This window comes from Ascaphus truei, chromosome 4, assembly GCF_040206685.1.
Source record: "Ascaphus truei isolate aAscTru1 chromosome 4, aAscTru1.hap1, whole genome shotgun sequence".
Taxonomy (NCBI): Eukaryota; Metazoa; Chordata; class Amphibia; order Anura; family Ascaphidae; genus Ascaphus; species Ascaphus truei.
In genome coordinates this window covers 87,610,248-87,630,691 of record NC_134486.1, presented here as the reverse complement: position 1 = coordinate 87,630,691, position 20,444 = coordinate 87,610,248, and the positions used below count along the sequence as shown (strand labels likewise).

The window sequence follows — 20,444 nt, the reverse complement described above, 5'->3', positions numbered from 1 at the left end:
CTGCTTTGGACCATTATCTCCTAGCATACAATGCTTCCACTGCAGCCAAGGATTCTGGGAAATTACATGCAAATGAGCATACTGTCACTTTTTGCTTCAAATCCATTTTGACATGGACCCCTATAAGCGTATGCCTGCCGTATTACACAGCTTTTCCGCACAGCCAGGGTTAAAGAAGTGCATAGCCAGTAAACCTACTCACAGACAGCTGCCTCAACCTTGTTGTCTCCTCAGTGTGAGGCTGGTTATACTGGCTATTTTTTTCAGGGAAGCCTTTTGCTGTTAAATTCTTTACAAAAAGTTATTTTCTGGTCGGCTACGTGGTTTTGCACCAACCTAGGATTCTACCTTTGCCCTGCTCTGCTGGAGCAGCTTTACAGTGTACCACACACCCCTGCAATTGTACAAGGTATAAGAAACTAATACCAACAAATGAACCATTTTGCAGTGCACTGGTGTTACCTGCTGCAGCCCCTTCATGTCCTGCACTGTGAGTCCGACTCTGTGAGGATTCACAAGTTCAATGGCAAAGGGTCTTCCTAATGGAAGGCAAGATCAGAGCAAGATTAGTTTCTAGGGTCGCAGGAGCGGTGCATCAAGCAAAAGGGGTGAGGAGAGTCTGATCCCCAATAAACTTTGTGACTTGTTATAATGTTAATTTAAGAGGAGTTTCGATGAGGATTTATTTGATTCACATATTATTTACTCCAAAGATGCAAACAAAATGGTGTAAAATAACATTTTAGTTAACTTGCCTTGCTATCAGATTTTACGACCCGGTTAAATGCTAGGAATTACCCACTTTTCCAAAGTGAATGTGTCAAATTAATTAAATTTCATTTAAAAAAAAAAATAAAAAAATAAAAAAAGTGCATTTTATTTATTTACTAAGGAATGAGATAGGAAATTGCTGCTTACTCATATAGTGACCCATAAAACATGCTACATTATAGCAGCACTCCATGCTGATCAGCATTTGTTTTGCATATTATTTTAACTTCCTTTTGTCCTTTCCAAAACTGTATTTACAATGAATTCTGATCCTCCGTTCAGGAGATCGAAGCGTTTGAAATATTAAGTGGCTGGGAGGTTAAAATAAGCTTTCCTACCAACAACCACCTACGTAAACATACTGATTTATAGCGAATCCCGAGGAGAAGCTTGTGAAAATGTGAATATTCGCCTCATTTTAATGTTTTCACATACTGAGCAAAAAGGCACAAAAAATATTATATTTAAACAATGCAGAATGAAAAAACCCTACTCCAGCTACAGCTACAGTGGTGACAGAATTGAGCAAGAGCTTTCAGTGTCTTAGTAAGTCTAACACCCCTATTTAACATGCTTAGTAGTTGCTCATCAGCGCTAGAGAAGAGTTCAGCTCCACTCCAATGTTGGGAGTACAATCTCTACCACGGGGGACGTGGCTTCACAGCATATAATAATAATAATAAATGAGGGCATAAGCATCTGTAAACAGCAGTTTCATCAGCCAACAGATCTTGTATTTGGATGGATAATGAAAATAGAGGCGCCACTGAATCACTGCATGCTAATGATGAGCCTGTCACCATGGCGTGGGGGGCTCCCCTCGTAGGTTTGCTGCTAGAACCCTCTTCTTCTGTAAGAACCGCCCCAATATTTTGTGAGAGCAAGAGAATTTAAATCTAATAATAATAATAATAAAATCGGAAGGGAAAGGCTGCTATAAGGACTGATGTATTGGTATAATTTGATCTAGAAATCAGATCCTCCGTTCAGGAGATCGAAACGTTTGAAATAATAAGTGTCTGGGAGGTTAAAATGAGCGTTCTCCAGAGCCCAGTTCAGTCTAACGGTTACCATGGTAACCCTCAGAAACGAGAGAGGAAGAAAATCGTGATATTTTTCATACTAAAACTTTTATTTTTTACGAGCAGGACATGCACAGAGGGCAAGATACTCATATGATAGGAGTTAAAACCATAAAAGCTTCTTGGGGAGAATTGCCTTTTTAATCCTGGAAACACAAGCAGTCACCGCTGTGATAGAAAGATTCAGGGAACATTATGCAGATCCTGGATATGTACAGTATTATGACATAATGCATATACTCACTGTAGCCAGTTGATGTTATATACTTCTCAGGCTCACAGGGGAACAGTCTGGAGCTGCTCTTGGGTACCTAAATATGCCTTAAAGGTTCATTCCTGGTTATATATTTTTGGGGGGTAGAGGGGGAGCTAATATGCGCAGTATTTGATTACCTTTAAGGAGAAGTAATTACCTAAGCTGCCGATCAAATCAGCTCTCCTGTGATCGATGAGCGAAGATCAGGCTCCCTGGGTTCACATTATGGCTGACTAGGATCTATCCCAGCGATGTGCAAACTGAGGGGCTCCAGGGGGAGCGGGGATTACAGAGGCCCCGCACGCTTCCCGAAGGCACTTAAATGAAGTGCCGGGGGAAGCAGTGAAGGCCTCTGTAAACCTTACCGTGGTTCAGCCGGCATCTGGAGACGCTTCGCCATGCCAACGTGGCGTCAAATGACGCCGTGGGGGTCATGTGACGTCGCGGTAAGGCGGAGGGAGGGGGCGCGCGAAGAGCAGGACAGCCGGCAGGGGGGCGCAGGGGAAATAGTTTGCGCTCTCCGGATCTATCCTGCAGTCAGTGGAATGCAACAACTACAATATAACCTCATGTAAATAAGGGTAACAAATTGTTACCTGCTGGGAACACTGCAACACTTTCCTGTTTGTGGCAATTTCTTGCCAAAGCTGGTGCACTACTGGGGAGAGGGCAGGGCTCAAAAATGTGAGCTGTAGCAACCAAAGGATGCTCCGCAGTACATTAAAACACTCATGAAAAAAAATGCAGTAAGTGTTCTCCAATACTACAAAAAATGTAATAAATATATGATCATGATCGCATACTTCTGGGGACAGAATGTGATAACAACACCCACTAATTATTTACTAATGTCATTATTATAAGCTCGTTGGAGCAGGTACATCTTGACCCATTGTGTGTATCTGGTGCTAATGCATTTGCGTGCTTGTTTCTCACACCCTTTGTACTGCGCTGTGGAACACGCAGGCACATAAAAAAAATGAGAATAGGAAGGTATAATAATGCTAGTTAATTACTTCACTGCTAGAGGTCAGCAATGCATTCATCTGCAGTGCATTGAATGTCCCTCGGTCAGCAAAGGGGTGACGAGTAATACAGAATAACCAGAATAATCAACTCTGAGCAGCATATAATGAAAAGGAGAGAAATAATTATTACTGCTGAAGGGGAGTCCGACGCATTGAAAAGCCGACGTGTCAATATTTCTATTTTAGAAGTTATGCTTTCTGCTCAGTTCTATAGCTTTATCATTACAAATAGATCACGCCTTGGCTACTGCATGTTATCAATTATTCAAGTATTATATAATAAAAAAAGGGTCCATATAAGTACATACATACTCCTAAAGTGAGTAACCTTTCACCTTCCCTTATAATGAACCCCAACATTGCCTGGGTTGATGTGTATGTACCTTTTCCTAGCGTTCTTACATCCACGTCTTCTCTTCCAGAGGATGAAAAGTTGAAGCCTTTGAAAGAAATGCAGAAATGCTTAAAACCAATTTAAAAACATGACTGATATTCAATCTTATAGGAAGGCGCCAATGTGTCATATAAAAAGATTCCAATGCAGGACCCGTGTTATTGCATTGTAGCAGGGAAAGGGAATGAAGCACCGCACAAAGAAATTACAGACATAATGAATCTGTGACCCAAGGAGCATGCAATTTATACCACACAGTATACAATACTGATCATGATCAAGCACACAAGGCCTTTGACCCACATAATCAATGGACTCCATTATCACTACAATACTCTTCTATGCCCTGCAGTATTGCAGTATAAAGCCTCTATGCACCGCCGCCTTAGAAAAACGGTAGTAAGAATAAAATACCCTTTCTGCTGTGGCCATATTTCTGTAAATATGGATACTGGTGAGATCTTAAAGAATCGGTGCATCTTGTTTTTGTTGCTTTTTTACTAGGTGAGAAGCAGGGGGTCTCCGGAGCTGAACTGCGTTAGTTCCAGCTCCGGAAACCCCCTGCTTCCGGAGATACATACGGAGATGCTACAGGTAGCAGCTCTGGCTGGGCACTTAATATGGCGGTTTAAAGCTTCCGTGCACCAATAGGGAGCTGCGATGTCACCCCTTGTGGCTTCCTAGTAATCTGTGAGTAGCTTTAAACTTAACAGACATACCAGCAGCACCTTTACTTGTAAGTATCTCGAGAAGCCAGGGGCCCTAGGGTAACAAATAACTGCGGCTCATCTCCGAAGACACCCTGCCTCCAACTTGAGGGGAAATACATTTTTGTCTTATTAAAAGGTACTGCCCCTTAAAAATATAATGTGCCATTTTCGGTCACCGATATACTTGTATATATGAATATTACAGCTTGGACAATTTGCAAACATACTACTTCTCAGCATGTACATTTTCATGTACAGGCCACTAGAAGTTAATATGGGGTGCATTACTCACTGTCTGCTTTAAACACTGTCATCAAGTGCTCTGTAATCAGCTCTTCCACTGACGATTCCATCTTCCTCTCTCCATCAATAATCCAGGGAGTCTGGGGTAACATTCTTGAGTATTTGTTATACCTGCCTGTAGTAAAAAAAAACAACCAAAAATAAATTATTTCCTACCAACAACCACCTACGTAAACATACTGATTTATAGTGAATCCCGAGGATAAGCTCGTGAAAATGTGACTATTCGCAATATTTTAACGTTTTCATATACTGAGGGAAAAATGCACCAAAAATATTATATTTAAACAATGCAGAATGAAAAACCCTACTCCAGCTACATCTACAGTAGTGACAGAATTGAGCAAGAGCTTTCAGTGTCTTAGTAAGTCTAACACCCCTATTTAACATGTGTAGCCATGCATAATAATGACTGCATACATCTTCCCTGTTGGCTGTAAGTCCTGGTAAGTACAGGCCTGCCAACAGTAGTTATGGAGGTTTTCCCTCACACCCTGGTGTGGTGCCCTGTGTAAGGAAGGGAGTGGCTGTATGCTCTGAGTCCCTGGATAGTGACATCAGAGATGCGCCTGCCCCCTGAGGTATAAAGGGCACAACACTGTCAGTTAGTGTTGTTGAAAAGTGTTGCAAGGTTGGCAGAGAAGCATCTGGTAGAATGTATCTTCCTGCATAAGGGATTGGAGGAACGCTTTTGTGACCCTAGTGCTGTAACTAGTGGTAGCAGAGTGACCAATCAAGTCTGTCTAAGCCACACTGTGTCCAGGGACCTGGCACAGTGGTGATCTCCCTAGGAGAAAGGGAATCCCACTTCAATACGGGAGGGCGTACCTGGCAAAGGGACAGCACGGAAAGATGTGCGGCTAAAGCCGGCAGCTGCATGGGGCAGTCTGCTACATCCAAGTCTATAATAAAGATGCCTTGTTCAAAGAAATCCCCACTGTGTGAGTGTGAGATTACTCAACAGTGGCAGTCACCACCGAGAAGGAGTTCCTCACCAGGACAATCTCCCTGCGGAAGCATAGATCCTGATGAGGTGGAGGCGCTGCACATGAAGTAAGTTGGACTCGTACCCACTACCTCAGCTACCTGTCCTGATGATATCCTCTAATAACACCAAGCGGGAGACTCAGGAGTCCTGTTACTTGCAGGTGCACCACCACACACGACCTTGTAATGGGGACCGGTTAGACCACACGGGCCAATGTGAGATTGGGTGGGTCAGACAAGGGGGGTCCAGCCGTTACACATGCTTAGTATTCGCTCAAGCGCTAGAGAAGAGTTCAGCTCCACTCCAATGATGGGAGTAAAATCTCTACCACGGGGGATGTGGCTTCACAGCATATAATAATAATCAATGAGAGCATAAGCATCTGTAAACAGCAGTTTCATCAGCCAACAGATCTTGTATTCGGATGTATAATGAAAATAGATGCGCCACTGCATCACTGCATGTTAATGATGAGCCTGTCACCATGGCATGGGGGGCTCCTCTCGTAGGTTTGCTGCTAGAACCCTCTTCTTCTGTGAGAACCACCCCAATATTTTGAGAGAGCAAGAGAATTTAAATCTAATAATAATAAAATCGGAAGGGAATGGCTGCTTTAAGGACTGATGTATTGGTATAATTTGAATCATTTTCATTGCCTTTCAAATAAGAAATATGTGGGATGTTGGCCAATCTTTTGCTCCTTATGTTTTTAACCTCTTCACTGCCCTACCGATGTGTTGCAGGCCGCACTAGCTGTGAGTGGGTTAATAACGACGAAAATAATACCCGCAACAAACACAGAGGCGTGACTGCATTGGATGTCCACAACTTGACAGCTGGTCTCTGGAGAGCTTGGGGGGCATGAAAACTGGCTGCAAAATGAAGAAGAGATGTGAAACAATAATATTACAGGCATTCATTTCTAAGGCGCTGGAATTTCCTCTGCATGCACGTTACAGACAATGACCACAATCATGTAACATGGTCTTCTTTTTGGCCATTTACAACATATCCCAACTCGTTTGTGCAATATTGTTCTTCCCAAGATATCATAGTCACTGGTTGCAACAGGCAAGCTTTCTATTCATCTCTACACTCCCCTGCAAGACATCCTACTGAGTATATCTCCACCCGTCTGCTCACTTTAGGAGTTCTGTTTCCTTCTAGCTGTGCTGCCACAGTACACGTGAAGAAGAAACCTACAGATGTAGCAAAGCTTAATGACTGAGGTGGCGCTGGTATCACGGTTAGGTACGGTTGTGGCAACAAAGGATTAACACTGTGGGGAGTCCCATTCAGAAGCATGGATCCCGCGCAGCTCCATCAATGTGGCAGACACTGTCCCCTGTGCCGCGACTTTTGCTTGTTCGTCCGTGTAGCCAAGGACAGTAAGTCTTGCTACATCTGTATGAGGTTTCAAACCTCTACATTATCAATTCATCTACATCTTATGTTGGTTCGCTAAAAAGTATCACAACCGACAACAAATTATGTGGAAATAGCAACCGAAAAATAAGATGAGACTTTCTTGAAGCTATACTTGTTCTGTGTAAAATGTTAGTTTTTCCATTAACGACTAAAATGTACTATGTGAGGCACTGAATGTTATTCATGTCATGTTGAAGCAATTCAGTGCGAGTGTGCAAAATCATTTCTCAAAACTATGGCAATTCCCCCACTACACTCACAGTGCAAACCCTACTACATAGCAGGAATTTAGAAGAAATGAACAGATTATATTTATATATAAAATTATATTTATATATAATATTAAAAAAAAAATATTTTTTTTTTTAAAGCACACTTTGCACGGAAAGCAATGTTCTGTTCAATTTCTTTTCACATAGCCCAGATGATCAATGATGTGTTAATGTTTCCTATTTCTCTGTGAAAAAGTGTACATTTTGTACTTGTTCCTTGAACCCTGACTAGCTTCCTAAAACGAAAGAACCTGTTTGTGTGTAAGACAAGGGGAAAATTAAACTGTAAATCAGCAGATTATTAACACTTATTAGCCTGGGTGTGCTTCCTTTCAGGGCTTTCCTATTCACAGTTCTGTTAATGACATGCACAGTACTTAGAAGCAGGCTTGAGGGCACTCACAAACGGAAATCTTCTTCTTTTATCTTCTCTAGTGCCTTCACAACGGCCATTCTGGTGAAAACAGACTGCAGAGGAAAGTCAGCAAGATTCAATAATACAGAGGATGTGGCTATACCCATATATCAACAACAGCGGTTTACCCAAGACATTGTATGTAGCGTCTAGCTCTTGGATACTGCTTATTTAGTTTTGATTGGAATATCTTTCAGATATCGTTTATGGGAAGAGGTTAATATAATTGGCTAACAAGAAGAAGTTCTCAGGCTAGTTCTGTACAGGAAATGTCAGTCCACGGGTTATCAGAAGGTGATCAGATAGGAACCAGCCATATATTACTATAGATAACCAAATGTGATAACCTAATTTATGACTGAAAGCTTCAAATGGAAGGCTGTAAACATTCTATGTTTGCAGAGCAGATGGTTCTCTCTCTAAAGGCGCAATCCCCCACATTTATTTAAAACGGTTGATAAAACGGTTGTCACTTTTTTTAACCACCATAATTTATACAATGTGTGATAAAAAAGACAAACACTTTCTTTGTGTAACAAGGAGAGAGAACAAAAAAGAGGCGCTCTTATCTTTTTATTTTTCCATGTAACGGTCAGGGGCTATTTGAATTATTGTGTGCTTCACCTGCCACCATGCTGATATTCCCGAAGACACCAAACATTTTCTGTTGCTAAATTGGCTGGTAGCAGAACTACCGACACGGTCAGTCCACACCAGATATGGAGGGGGTAAGCAGGTAAAACAACTGGCGCAGAACTAAAGCACAATAATGTTGTAGAACTCACTTTTAAACTCCTCACGGCCCGCTGCCACGACTCCCACCAGGCGCGCTCCCAGGCTTCAATAGATGAAGGGAAAGATCCAAATAGAAATAGCCAGTGCACAGCCAAAATGGAAAAGTAGGACGTGGTGACCAAAAAGTTATTTATTGATTAAAAAACATAAAGTAGTAGTGCTGGTAATCCTCTAACATGTTTCACACTGGAAGTGCTTGATCAAAGAGTGATAATATGTTTCACACTGGAAGTGCTTTATCAAGGAGTGATCAAGCACTTCCAGTGTGAAACATGTTAGAGGATTACCACCACTACTACTTAATGTTTTTTAATCAATAAATAACTTTTTGGGTACCACGTCCTAGCTTTGCTATTTTGGCTGTGCACCGGCTATTCCTATTTGGATCATTCCCTACTGCATAGTGTAAGCCATTATCCCTAGCACCGTTTTCACTGTTGATTTGGTTCTGTTTGCTCCCCGTATTTGTTCTATCCACATCTCTTAAACACAGCCACTGTGTTGATTTGGGTGCTGCACCATTGCCTCACATTTATTCCCTCTATTTCACATTTAATTTATTGTATTAATTTGCGCTCAATACCCTCCTATAGCACCAGAACGCTGTAAATCGCAAAATCAAAAGTGATTTCACCTACTGTTTGTGTTTAGTGACACACAAAAAAGTTTGTATGGATTCCTTTTTCCAACTCATCTGTTCCTCCATACGATTTGACAAAACAGTTTGAAGCTTTGCCTCAAATAATTGACAAAATGCTTATTCACAACACTTCTCGTTAACAACTATAACACAAAATTCACCATAACGGGGGAAGGATTTAACTGGAAAGAGGTCAGCAGGTAGAACATGAGCAGGATTGTTACTTTCGGCCATTAAAGTCTTGCTCCTTTTCAGCACTATGAAAAGCATCTTGCCCAGTTACACTGTAATTCAGGAAATAAATCTGAAAATTAAATGCTAGCCATATTACAAATATATAACAACATTGTTATAATGCTACAACCCTATGAAGTTGAAACAAGGAAACATACCTGTTTATTTTTAGTAGGTTTGAAACAGTCTCTGCATGCTTTGGCACTAAACCAGGGATAAAAAACAACATCTATTTAGGGATGATGCTATTAGTTCACTTTATCATAAAAAAGGGAGCTGAGATTACAAAGAATGTACTCATGTTTAGCAGTGATTTAGGTACTGTATGCAGGATTATTCCCATGGATTTGCCAACTATTTAAAGTTGCAATGTAAATGCACTTGTAACGCTGAATATTCATACACAAACATTATAGCATACAAAGAGGAATTCTCCATGCAAAATGTAAAATTGGGGGAGGTGGAGATCAGAGTAGGAGATTTTCAAGATGATCTGGGAGAAACTCAGTGAGAAGTCCAGGAACTAAAAAAGAGAAGTCAAGCCTTGGAGGAAAAGGTAGATGATCTTGAAAATAGATCCAAGTGGATCTAAATGGTTGCAAAAACCTCGCTCAAACGCAAAATAAACGCTGCCGTGTGCTGCCAGGGAATATGTAGAACAGATTAGAGGTTGATGTATTGTGCCAAAGAGACACAATGCACACAGAGAATACCTTACGTATAGCACACTACAATGCAGAATAATTATAGTATAGTTAATTCTGAAAAGGTCTTTGCACGACTGTAGACAACCAGTTTAAAAACAAATTTATTAACATTGATATGAATTATTTTAAAATACTGTAGTGTAAATCCAAAATCAGAGATAATGGACACTCAGAGGAGTGCTTAGTGTATATAACACTATGTAGTCTGTCTATATACCAAATGTATATTTAAGACCCTCAGATAAAGTAAAAATATAATTGGGTCCAGGGTGTAAATGCACCTATAGTATATGGCCCAAATAATGACGTTGAATGCTGAGGGAGAAAACTCTAATATAGGTATCTCCTGTATACTGGTGAAACACTTTAACCATCTAATAAAATAATTTATATCAATGTTAGATCCAGGTGGAGCAATAAAATAATTGGGATACTGGAGTCTGTAAAACCCTATCAACGTATGAATTTCTGCTCAAACTGGCTCCCGGAGATTTTGGGGATACTTTCGGCTCTGGCTGCCACCAAAGTAGAAAGAGCCCATAGAGCCAAGGATATATGTGAGGTTTTGCTGCATAGGAATAACAAAGGAAAATGCAGTTTAGAGATCTACATTTCTACAAGTTTGGAAATAAAGCAGGGAAACTGTTGGGCAATATGGCTACAAAACCTATGAAGTCAAACCATATTCTGAGAATAAGGGGGGGGGGTAAATCGAGGGATATCACCACTAATCCTAAAGAAAACAGAAAACCGTTATGCAAACCAGCTCTCGATCTGCGACAGAAATAAGTCACTTGGCCATTACTGTTCTGCATGATTTTTTTAACCCGTATAAGTGTTCTCTGACATACCAAACAGGTTTCCTTGTGTAAAACACTACTACTGTGTAGTACAGGGCTGGCCAACTCCAGTCCTCAAGGGCCACCAACAAGTCAGATATTAGGGACATCCTGACCTGCTGGTGGCCCTTGAGAACCTTGTCTTGCCCACCCCTGCTTTAGGACCACTTGTGTTTCTTCCGCATACAGATGTACAAGTGCACGCAATAGTGACGTTATACTGTATAAAAACATTAGCGGACTAATGAATGGCAACACATTTACTGAACTCATTTGCTGTTTTGTTTTTCTGCAAGAAAGGATGGTGACTTCAAATAAACAAAAGTCAGCCGGAACGAAAGTGAAAATTTCAGCTCGTATGGGCGCACTGCATGTTAAATACCGTGTGACTTACAGGAAGTGGCAGTCACCATCTGTTCCTGTGTGAGCAAACACCACGGCCACTTCGAAACAGCTCTAGAAACAAAACAAAAAAAATTCTGAGTGACGATAACCTGCTAATAAAACATTTAAATAAAGTGAGAGGGTGAGCACCATCATGATTAAGACCAAGTCCAAATAACAAGAGGGGAAACCAGTCCTCTCCCAGACCATATCACTTACTCACATCCACTCATTAATCATGTTCTGGGAAATAAAAAAAAACAAAATCAACTAAAAATCCGTCCCACAGTGAACATGATAATTCCCCCCGAGAAAGAGTGTTATTGTCATACACTTTCAGCTAGAAAAATCATAAAATCATTTGTTCTGTGCGGTGCATATGTGGCTACTCTGAAACCCACTATAAAAACAAACAAAAGACATTTCCAAAAATAGTGGTTTATCTTGTTGTATTTGGAGGGTGTATAAAAAAATAAATAAAGACATTAGAAGCTGTAATTGCTGGAGGGCTCCAATATATATTTTGTGTATCTATAATCCAAAGCAGCAACTCTGTCTTTTTAAAATTTGTTAACTACCTTCACAGGGAAGCACCCGGTCCAGATATCATACCAATCTGTTCCTTTTGGCCTCTGTAGGGAATGCAAAATGGCTGCCAGTAATGTCATGCAGCAAACAACGAATTAAATGTCTCTATGACATGAACTGTTCTCACTGAATCACTGTTGGAGCTTGTGCTCATTGTTTTGGCAATAGGAATACTGTGGTGTGATCTGATGGTATCCCAACAGTAACATTAGTGTATCCTTGTTCCAATTAGTAAAAACTGTTCAAAGCAGAGGATTCACTTAATGAAAAGTGTGGTGAGGTCACAATCAGTATTTCTTTATACTATACAGCCTTGGTGTGTAACAGGAGGCCCGAGCTTTGCCTGCGACCCTCAACCGCTGGACACTCCTGCAGCCGGTTCTCCCTCTGTCTCTAGTGCAGAGGGAAAGGATGTTGCTGGTTTGGATTGTACCTTCTCCCCACTCTCTCAGCTGCCCAATAACCATGCTCATTACTAGTTCCCAATGTAAGGAGAGGAGTGGGACAGTATCAGCAGTGTGCCGGCATTAAGAAGGGGACTGGAGGAGTCAGGGAGAAGCTCCTACCCATGGCTGCAACTTCCCTTCTGCCTGTGCAATATATATATATATATATATATATATATATATATAAATATATATATATATATATATACACACACACACACACACACAGTGGTTGACAAATCGCCAAAAAATCTACTCGCCACCTAGTACCAAACGTGTGCTGCTTGGGCCAATATTTACTCGCCCAGGGGTTAAATCCACTCGCCCGGGACGAGCAAATGTATAGGTTGCATGTAATTTCCCAGAATCCCTTGCTGCAGCGGAAGCACTGTATGCTAGGGCATAATGTGAAAGGCAGGGTTGCAGACCTGTCTAAGACATGTGAAAGTGCTCACACGTGATCTTTTTATATGCTATACGGTGGAGGTTTCTTGTCGCCTTTTTCACCCACCATAACTTAAAATGTGTATGTATGTATGTGTGTATGTGTGTATGTGTAAATATAAGACACTCTATAGCAGTGGTAGTCAACATAATATACATATGGCCCTTGAGCCCTCACATGACACACACACACACATATACACACACACACACACACACACACACACACACACGCGTGTGTGTGTGTGTGTGTGTGTGTATGTCATGTGCAACCCTTTTGAGGGCTCAAGGGCCATATGTATATTATGTTGACTACCACTGCTATTGAGTGTCTTATGTGTACTGTGCCTAGTAGTTGGCTTAAATTGACTGGGATTTGTAGTGGGGGGGGCGGGGGCTGTCAACTATATCCGACTCGGCAGGTTGTACATTGTGTTTGACAAACACAGAGAGAACTACAAGGAGTGTACCAGTTTGTAACTAGATTTGGAGTTTACTGTGTTCTACTATAAAGAGGTTGTGATATAGGAGTGTTTAAGAGTACAAAAGTCTCATCTTAAGAGATGAAAACTAGCACAGGATTGGGGGGGGGGGGAGTGGGAGTGAATGAAGGTGGTACCTTGCTTTCCGCCTGAACACCAAGCTCCTCTGATATCAGTGGATGGATTATCCACTTGTATGCTTCCTTCAGCTGGACAATGTCAGCTTTGTCCAGGGAACGACCTTGCTTTCTGTTTTACAAACACAAGGAAAATAACAGTGAAATAAAAGCCAGAGGAAAAGAGCTATTGCCAGGTAAAAATATTTGCAGCAAATAAGAGGCATCTCCTTACAAACCAGCAAATGAACATAGGGCGAAAACCGCTCCTCAGAAGGTAACATTTCTTTTTTGTTTCAAACGTTTTTATTGGTTTTCTCAGGGATAGACAAATTAGTAATATAACAGCGTTTCAAAAGGGTTTCTTTACAACATTTTTTATATACAAAGAGCCAGAAGTTCGCATAAAAATAGAACTAGATATATTTATACTAATTCAAGAAACTCCTTAACCCATAAACCCTTTTTCAACTTTTCTTTGCAAGTCAGAGTCTCCTTGCTTATCCCTACAGAGACAAATGAAAGAATAGAGGGAAGAAATGATAGAAAGAATAAAGAAGGGGGGAGGAGGGGGGATGGTACTCATAGGACCGGGTTAGGTAGTGGAGGAATTAGTCCCCTCCTCTAGCCCCCCCCCCCCCGACCCCACCCATCAAATCACCATCCACTACTATAACTGTTTTGGGAATCTATACTTTGTTTTTATTTTATTCCCGATTGTTAGTTCTAGGTCCATGGCTCCCATTTCATATAAAATTGTTCCATTTTTTTACTAAGTTTTGCTGAGAGTTGCTCCATGAGTCTGACCTCATTCACTCTTCTGACTACAGTACGCTTCGATGGGACGTTAATTTTCTTCCAAGCTGCAGCAATGGAGCATCGAGCCACGGTAAGGATAAATGAGACTAATTTTCTTAAAGGTGTCTGAAGGACTTCAATAGGTCTGGCCAGAAGAAAAGTCAGCGGATTCATCTGTATTCTTACTTCTGTGAGGTCCTGAATCATATCCTGAATCATAAGCCAGAATTTTGGGATCTGTGGACAAGTCCACCAAATGTGAGCCATATCTCCTCTCTGGCCACACACCCTCCAACAAAGATCAGGTGTTCCAGGAAAGATCTGGCTCAGCCTACATGGAGTTAAGTACCAGTGAAATAACATTTTGTATATATTTTCTTTTGTTGTTGTACAAATTGATGTTTTAGCTGCCGATTCCCAGATATCCTTCCAGTCATCTCTATTTCCATATTGAGGTCTTCTGCCCATTTTATCATATAATTATGATTGGTGGCCGCCGCTGACTATGCTATTCCTGTATATATTTCCGAAATCAAACCCCTCTGGTATGAACACTTTCCGCACAGCTTTTCAAATGTTGTTAAATTAGAAAATGTTATTCTTTGTGAGGTAGCTTGTAGAAAATGTCTAATCTGAAGGAAGCTGAAGATCGGAAGATTCAGAGTTTTGTATTTCTTTCGAAGGTCTTGATATGACAGGATCTTACCTTTATCTACCAAATCGGCTGCTATATTGATGTTTAAATCTCTAAATTGTTTGAAATCCTTTGGGGAGCAGCCCGGCGGAAACTCTGGGTTTCCAAATACGGGAATTAATAGAGACAGGGATTAGGACAAATTGTATTTCCCTTTATTTTTGGACCATATCTTCCAGGTACACCTCATTGCTCCCAGGCCAGGACCATCCGCGAGCACCTCTCCTCCCCTCTGAGACCACAGTGCCGTCGAGAGGGAGAGAGGGCTCGCGTAGGAGGACTCAATCCCCAGCCAGCAGCATGTTGCCGGGTCGTTATTCCACACTAGTACTTGTTTTAGTTGGGCTGCGTGGAAATATTTGATAATATCCGGGACTCCCAATCCCCCGCATTCCTTTGGTGCTAACATTATCGATCTTGCCACCCTCGGCCTTTTATCTTTCCTTATAAATTGAAAAATCCGATTTGGAATATTTTTAAGCATAAAGTAACATTTCTAACACCCTGAAGGCTACGGCCCCAGTATCAGCTGCTGCGCGCGCGACGGGCAGCGCATGCGTGCGTGAAAGCCGCGATCTGCTGTCCGTGGCTGAGCTGCAAGGGGAAAGTCAAGGTCACGAAAGGGGAGGTGTGGTTGGGCGCGGCCATGACATCATGCAGCTGGTTCGACCTCATTGGCTGAACCGCCGCCGTGACGTGGCCAGCGCTTCGTCGGCACTAGCAAAGACAAGAGTGTTGTCTTTGCAAAAATGTCGTCGCGCATTGCGATCTGTACGTCCGCTTGCAGGCAGCTACTGGGCCCGGCACCATAGAGGGGCGGATTTGTTCCTGCAGCGCACGCCTTAGCGCTCACCGCAGCTTATACTGGGGACTCAGACAAAGTGTTCACAAAGAGAAGAAAGTTTTTGTGTGTACAAAGCAAATTAACTGTAGCCATATTAGGCCCACATCCACAAAGCTCTGTTATTGTCTTTAACGAGTTGTTTACTTAAGCTAACGCATCGTTAAATGCCAATGGGTATCTTCAAAGGTGACTAACACAGTGCTACGTTAAGCTGTAACAGGCCCTTGCGTTGCTGTAACGACGACTATCCACAGCGCTCCGTTATACTTAGCACAGGGATTTAACGATGTGTTTGTTAGGTCATACATAAAGGTGGCGTTAGCTCCCACCAGACACTGAAATCTGGGTTGAGCAAAGAGTGAGTCCGTCCTATTATACTCGAGTCTATACTGTGTATACCCTGAAACCCACCTTCAAACAACACGCAGAGAGACACCCGATACCTGGGATATAGGCTAATAGGAGTCATTTACATATACTTTGCATGCCTATATCCCAGGTGTACCAATTTTATGTGCACAGGTATTGATTGAAGGTGAATTTGAGGATATATATATATTTATATATATATATATATATATATACACACACACAGAGTGTATATATATATATATATATATATATATATATAAAAAACAATAAGAAGACAGCGCGGCTCCCATAGTATAATACTGTATAAAAATAATTTATTAATAATGCTGCTAGATTACGGACACTCACAATATATAAAAAGGTATTAAGCAGTGAATACAGGTGTCATGGCATATCACCCATTACTCTATTTCGTACGCCAATCCTCGTGTAGCTGAACTGATAGTCTCCGTCACGGACGCCAGGAACGTGCGCGCGCACTCGGTCTCCTCCTGGTTTCAATGTCTCGTGATAGTTGGTGCCGGGAGATTTCATAAGATCCGGACACAGTTCGATATGCACTATATGCACAGGTGGCTTGGATATTTGGAGTAAAAGGGTATGAAATCGCCAAACAATAACAAATGAATAAATAAAGTCCATAAATAGGTCTTGCCCTACGCGTTTCGTCGCTGCATGCGTCCGGATCTTATGAAATCTCTCGGCACCAACTATCACGAGACTTTGAAACCAGGAGGAGACCGAGTGCGCGCGCACGTTCCTGGCGTCCGTGACGGAGACTATCAGTTTAGCTACACGAGGATTGGAGTACGAAATGGAGTAATGGGTGATATGCCATGACACCTTTATTCACTGCTTAATATCTTTTTATATATTGTGAGTGTCCGTAATCTAGCAGCATTATTAATAAATTATTTTTATACAGTATTATACTATGGGAGCCGCGCTGTCTTCTTATTATTTTATAGAGTGAAGAGGAAAGTGGTTGTTCCAGAAGACTGGCAGCGGCACCCCACAGCTAAAGCAGACACTCTTCTATTTCTTTGGGCTCTCCCCGTCCCCAATTTTTCCATTTTTTTGTGTTGTGTCTTTTGTTGTCTCTGTTTGTCATTTTATGTGTGTATGTTTCAACTAGATTTGGAGTTAATTGTTATTTAGATTATTACTCCTCTCGTGTATACCCTCTCTCATATCCAGTTATCCAGTTATCCAAGCTAGCGCAGCAGTAATTATATATATATATATATATATATATATATATATATATATATATATATATATATATAAAAATATATATATATAGCTAGCACTTGGGACTCTACTAAACTAGAACAAGTACCGAGAAGAGCCACCAAATTAATAACGAGGATGGCAGGTCTGACTTGGGTTTAGAGGCTAGCTAAATTAGATTTGTTAACATTAGAAGAGGTGTCTAAGGGAATGGAAATTATATACAAATATATTCAGGGTCAATACAAGGAGCTTTCAAAATAACTATTCATCCCAAGGGCAGTACAAATGACACAGGGTCATCCCTTAAGGTTGTAGGAAAGATTTCCCCAGCAACAAAGGAAAAGGTTCTTTACAGTAAGGGCAGTTAGAATGTGGAATTCATTACCCATGGAGACTGTGATGGCAGATACAATAGAGATCTGTAAAGAAAATAAATGGAAGTGACGGGCAAGACGCGGCAGCAGCAAGCACAGTCCTCCAAACCACAGGAAAACACCATCTAAAGTCATACCAGACGGAATTGTGACTGCCAGCTCCAGGACAAAAGGCATACGTATGCCTGTAACTTTCTTGCTTTAATGGGAAAGCACATGAAAATGTGAGTGAACACCTGATTGTTGTTACTTATTTTATATTGGTGTATTTATGTGCTCCTCCAATCTCTGTGTCTTTGCAACACTTCCAAGGAACAGTGGGTACCTACCCTGAAGAGACCAGCACCACCCACCAAGGAGCTGTCACTATACACAAATCTATGTACTCATCTTATATGATTGATATTTCCTAATAGACCCTGGGGTTGTAGTAGTGGATTTTCTTTTTACATATATATGTATATTATTATTATTTTTTTTAAAGAATGTGGAATTGTCAATTCCCGTAGTGGTACAGTGGGTTTGAAAATAAAAAAAAAGTAGTGGTAGTCCGTGTCCTCTAGCACTCACATTTCAGCCACTGTCAATGAACCTAAAAATTCTGTGTGGTAAAATTGTGATCCTAACGGCTTCTACAAGGTGCCATGGTTGTGAAGTTTGCAATTCTGTATCTTCCAATAAAACCTATAATAGATTGTTTTATTCTGATGAGCACTTCAGTATAGGGTGATACCTTTTATTATTTGGACTAACCATTGATATTTGCGGTGTATATTGGGTGTTGCTTAACCTGAGGAAGAGAGTTTTTGATGTTATGTTTTTATATGGGGGTTTTATGACCTTCCCCTTTATTTATTTTTAACATGTATAGGAAGCAGGGGATATCCAGAGCTGAACCGTATTCATTTCAGCTCCAGGGACCACCTACTTTCAGAGATACTTATTGCCAGTAGCTTCCCCTCCAGGGGAAACAAAATGGAGGTCTAAATCCTCTGCGTCACACGACACCGTGGATTTTAACCTATGAAAGTGTCAGCAGCACCCTCTCCGGTAATTATCTCGGGAAGCAGGGGGTCCCCGGGGCTAAAATGAATGCAGTTCCGCTCCAAATACCCCTTTACTTCCTATACTTGTAAAGAAAAAAAAAAGGGGGGGGGGGTAAAGGGCAGAGAAAACGTGTGCTTTAAACATTTATTTTGAATACGTTTGTTTTTCCATTTGTTGGCAATATCTATAAACTGTAAAGCGATAGCCTCCTTGTGTTTGACTGCCTGGTAGTCCTCTCGATCAGCATGGGTGTTTGAAGAACTTGTTTAATCACATTTGTCTTTGAGTGCGATTCATCTCTTAGTGTTTATTCAGAAATATAATACAATCCTCTGATGGTAGATGTTTCTGGTGCTTCTCTTTTTGCTACATGATCTCCTCACTATCCTGCCTCCCTTGCACACTGCACTTGAAAACAAGTCACTGAAGAAATAATGTCCTACTTAAAAATGGGCAACAATCGCTATTTGTCGTCTAGTCTCTGCCCCCCAAAGGAGAACGCGCCTGAACCTATTAAAGCAACGAACAGGTAGTTGACAGCCCCCCGCGTCGCAGCCCCCCAAAACAAAACAAAACAACGGGGAAAATCTCTGTACGCTTGAGATAGAAACAAGAAGTGCTAACCAAGAAGACAGGAGGCTCGTAAAAGAAAACACGACATCAGGAATATCCAGAGAGGGCCGCCCCCTCCTCCCCCCCTGTCCCCCCTCCCCCCCTCCCCTGTCTGCCGTCTGGTTTGTCTTGTCTGTTCTGTCTGTGCTGTCCATGTTCTGTACGGTTGCAGTTAACGTTGCCTTATGTATGTATAAAAACACTATTGGGAGGAAGTAACACAATGGGATGTGATACAATGTAAGAATACGTGACCCCAATAAAGAAAATTTGAAGTTAAAACAAAATAAATGGGCAACAATCTTTGCATAGGGTGGCGTCATTCATTAGGGCCAAGTAACAGAAGGTGTTCAAAGACTAATGCTTGCATTTTCTCATTCAAGAAAAACTTCTGTATTTTAGGACGTCACAATCTCTTACCGCTTCGTAGGCAAACATTGTATACATCTGTCTAAAATATGGCATTAATAGTCTTTCTGTCAATATTAAATAAAAATAATATGGCATATTCTCTTTATCATTGTCTCATGTATATGGTGTTCATGCTTCACTGGACCAGACTGGGACACAAACAGCATTCTCCCTTAAATCAAGGTATTGTTTATAACTACAAGTAAATGCTGATTCACGACGGTGCTGAGTGAGATATCTATGAACGGGCTTTGATTATGTTACTATACCACTCAACAATTAAAAAACGAGTAACATTTTTGAAGAAGGGTATTGGACCTTCCTTTAAACCTTGTACGGTACTACAATATAAAATGTGTGATCTAAAATCACACCCAGCTTCTGTTTCATTTCCAGTACAGTAGCTGAACAGAATATGGCCTCTCACATTGAATTGTGACTCACTTACCCTCACCATCATGTGATTTAACGAATGACCTGTTAGAAATACCCCACCACTTAATATGTATAACATGCCTTAGGACTGATGCTTTTTCCAGGAACCTATTTCACATTTGTATATTGTGTGCAAAGTGCTTATGAATATAAAATTGGCTAATAAAGGAACCCAGAGAAAGGAAAGGTGGCATGGGCCTCTTCATAAAAGTAAATATAAAATTAGATAATCAATGTAATGACGAGCTTCTGGTGATTTATAAGGAGAACTTTAAGACTGGGTGGTACATGTATATATGGTA

The 20,444-nt window shown here is 41.2% G+C and overlaps 1 protein-coding gene across 3 annotated transcripts in view; it reads right to left on the bottom strand.

Annotated features, from left to right (window-relative positions):
• Window positions 1–20,444, bottom strand: part of PUS10 (pseudouridine synthase 10) — a 77,070-nt gene that overhangs the window by 19,191 nt on the left and 37,435 nt on the right. For all 3 annotated transcript variants that reach the window (XM_075596186.1, XM_075596184.1, XM_075596187.1), the window contains exons 6-13: window positions 13,344–13,455; window positions 11,257–11,318; window positions 9,475–9,520; window positions 7,636–7,700; window positions 6,319–6,404; window positions 4,534–4,659; window positions 3,521–3,577; window positions 463–539 (exon numbers count right to left, since the gene is read on the bottom strand). In XM_075596186.1, coding sequence (XP_075452301.1) covers window positions 463–539; window positions 3,521–3,577; window positions 4,534–4,659; window positions 6,319–6,404; window positions 7,636–7,700; window positions 9,475–9,520; window positions 11,257–11,318; window positions 13,344–13,455 — 631 coding nt within the window. The remainder of the gene's footprint in view (window positions 1–462; window positions 540–3,520; window positions 3,578–4,533; window positions 4,660–6,318; window positions 6,405–7,635; window positions 7,701–9,474; window positions 9,521–11,256; window positions 11,319–13,343; window positions 13,456–20,444) is intronic.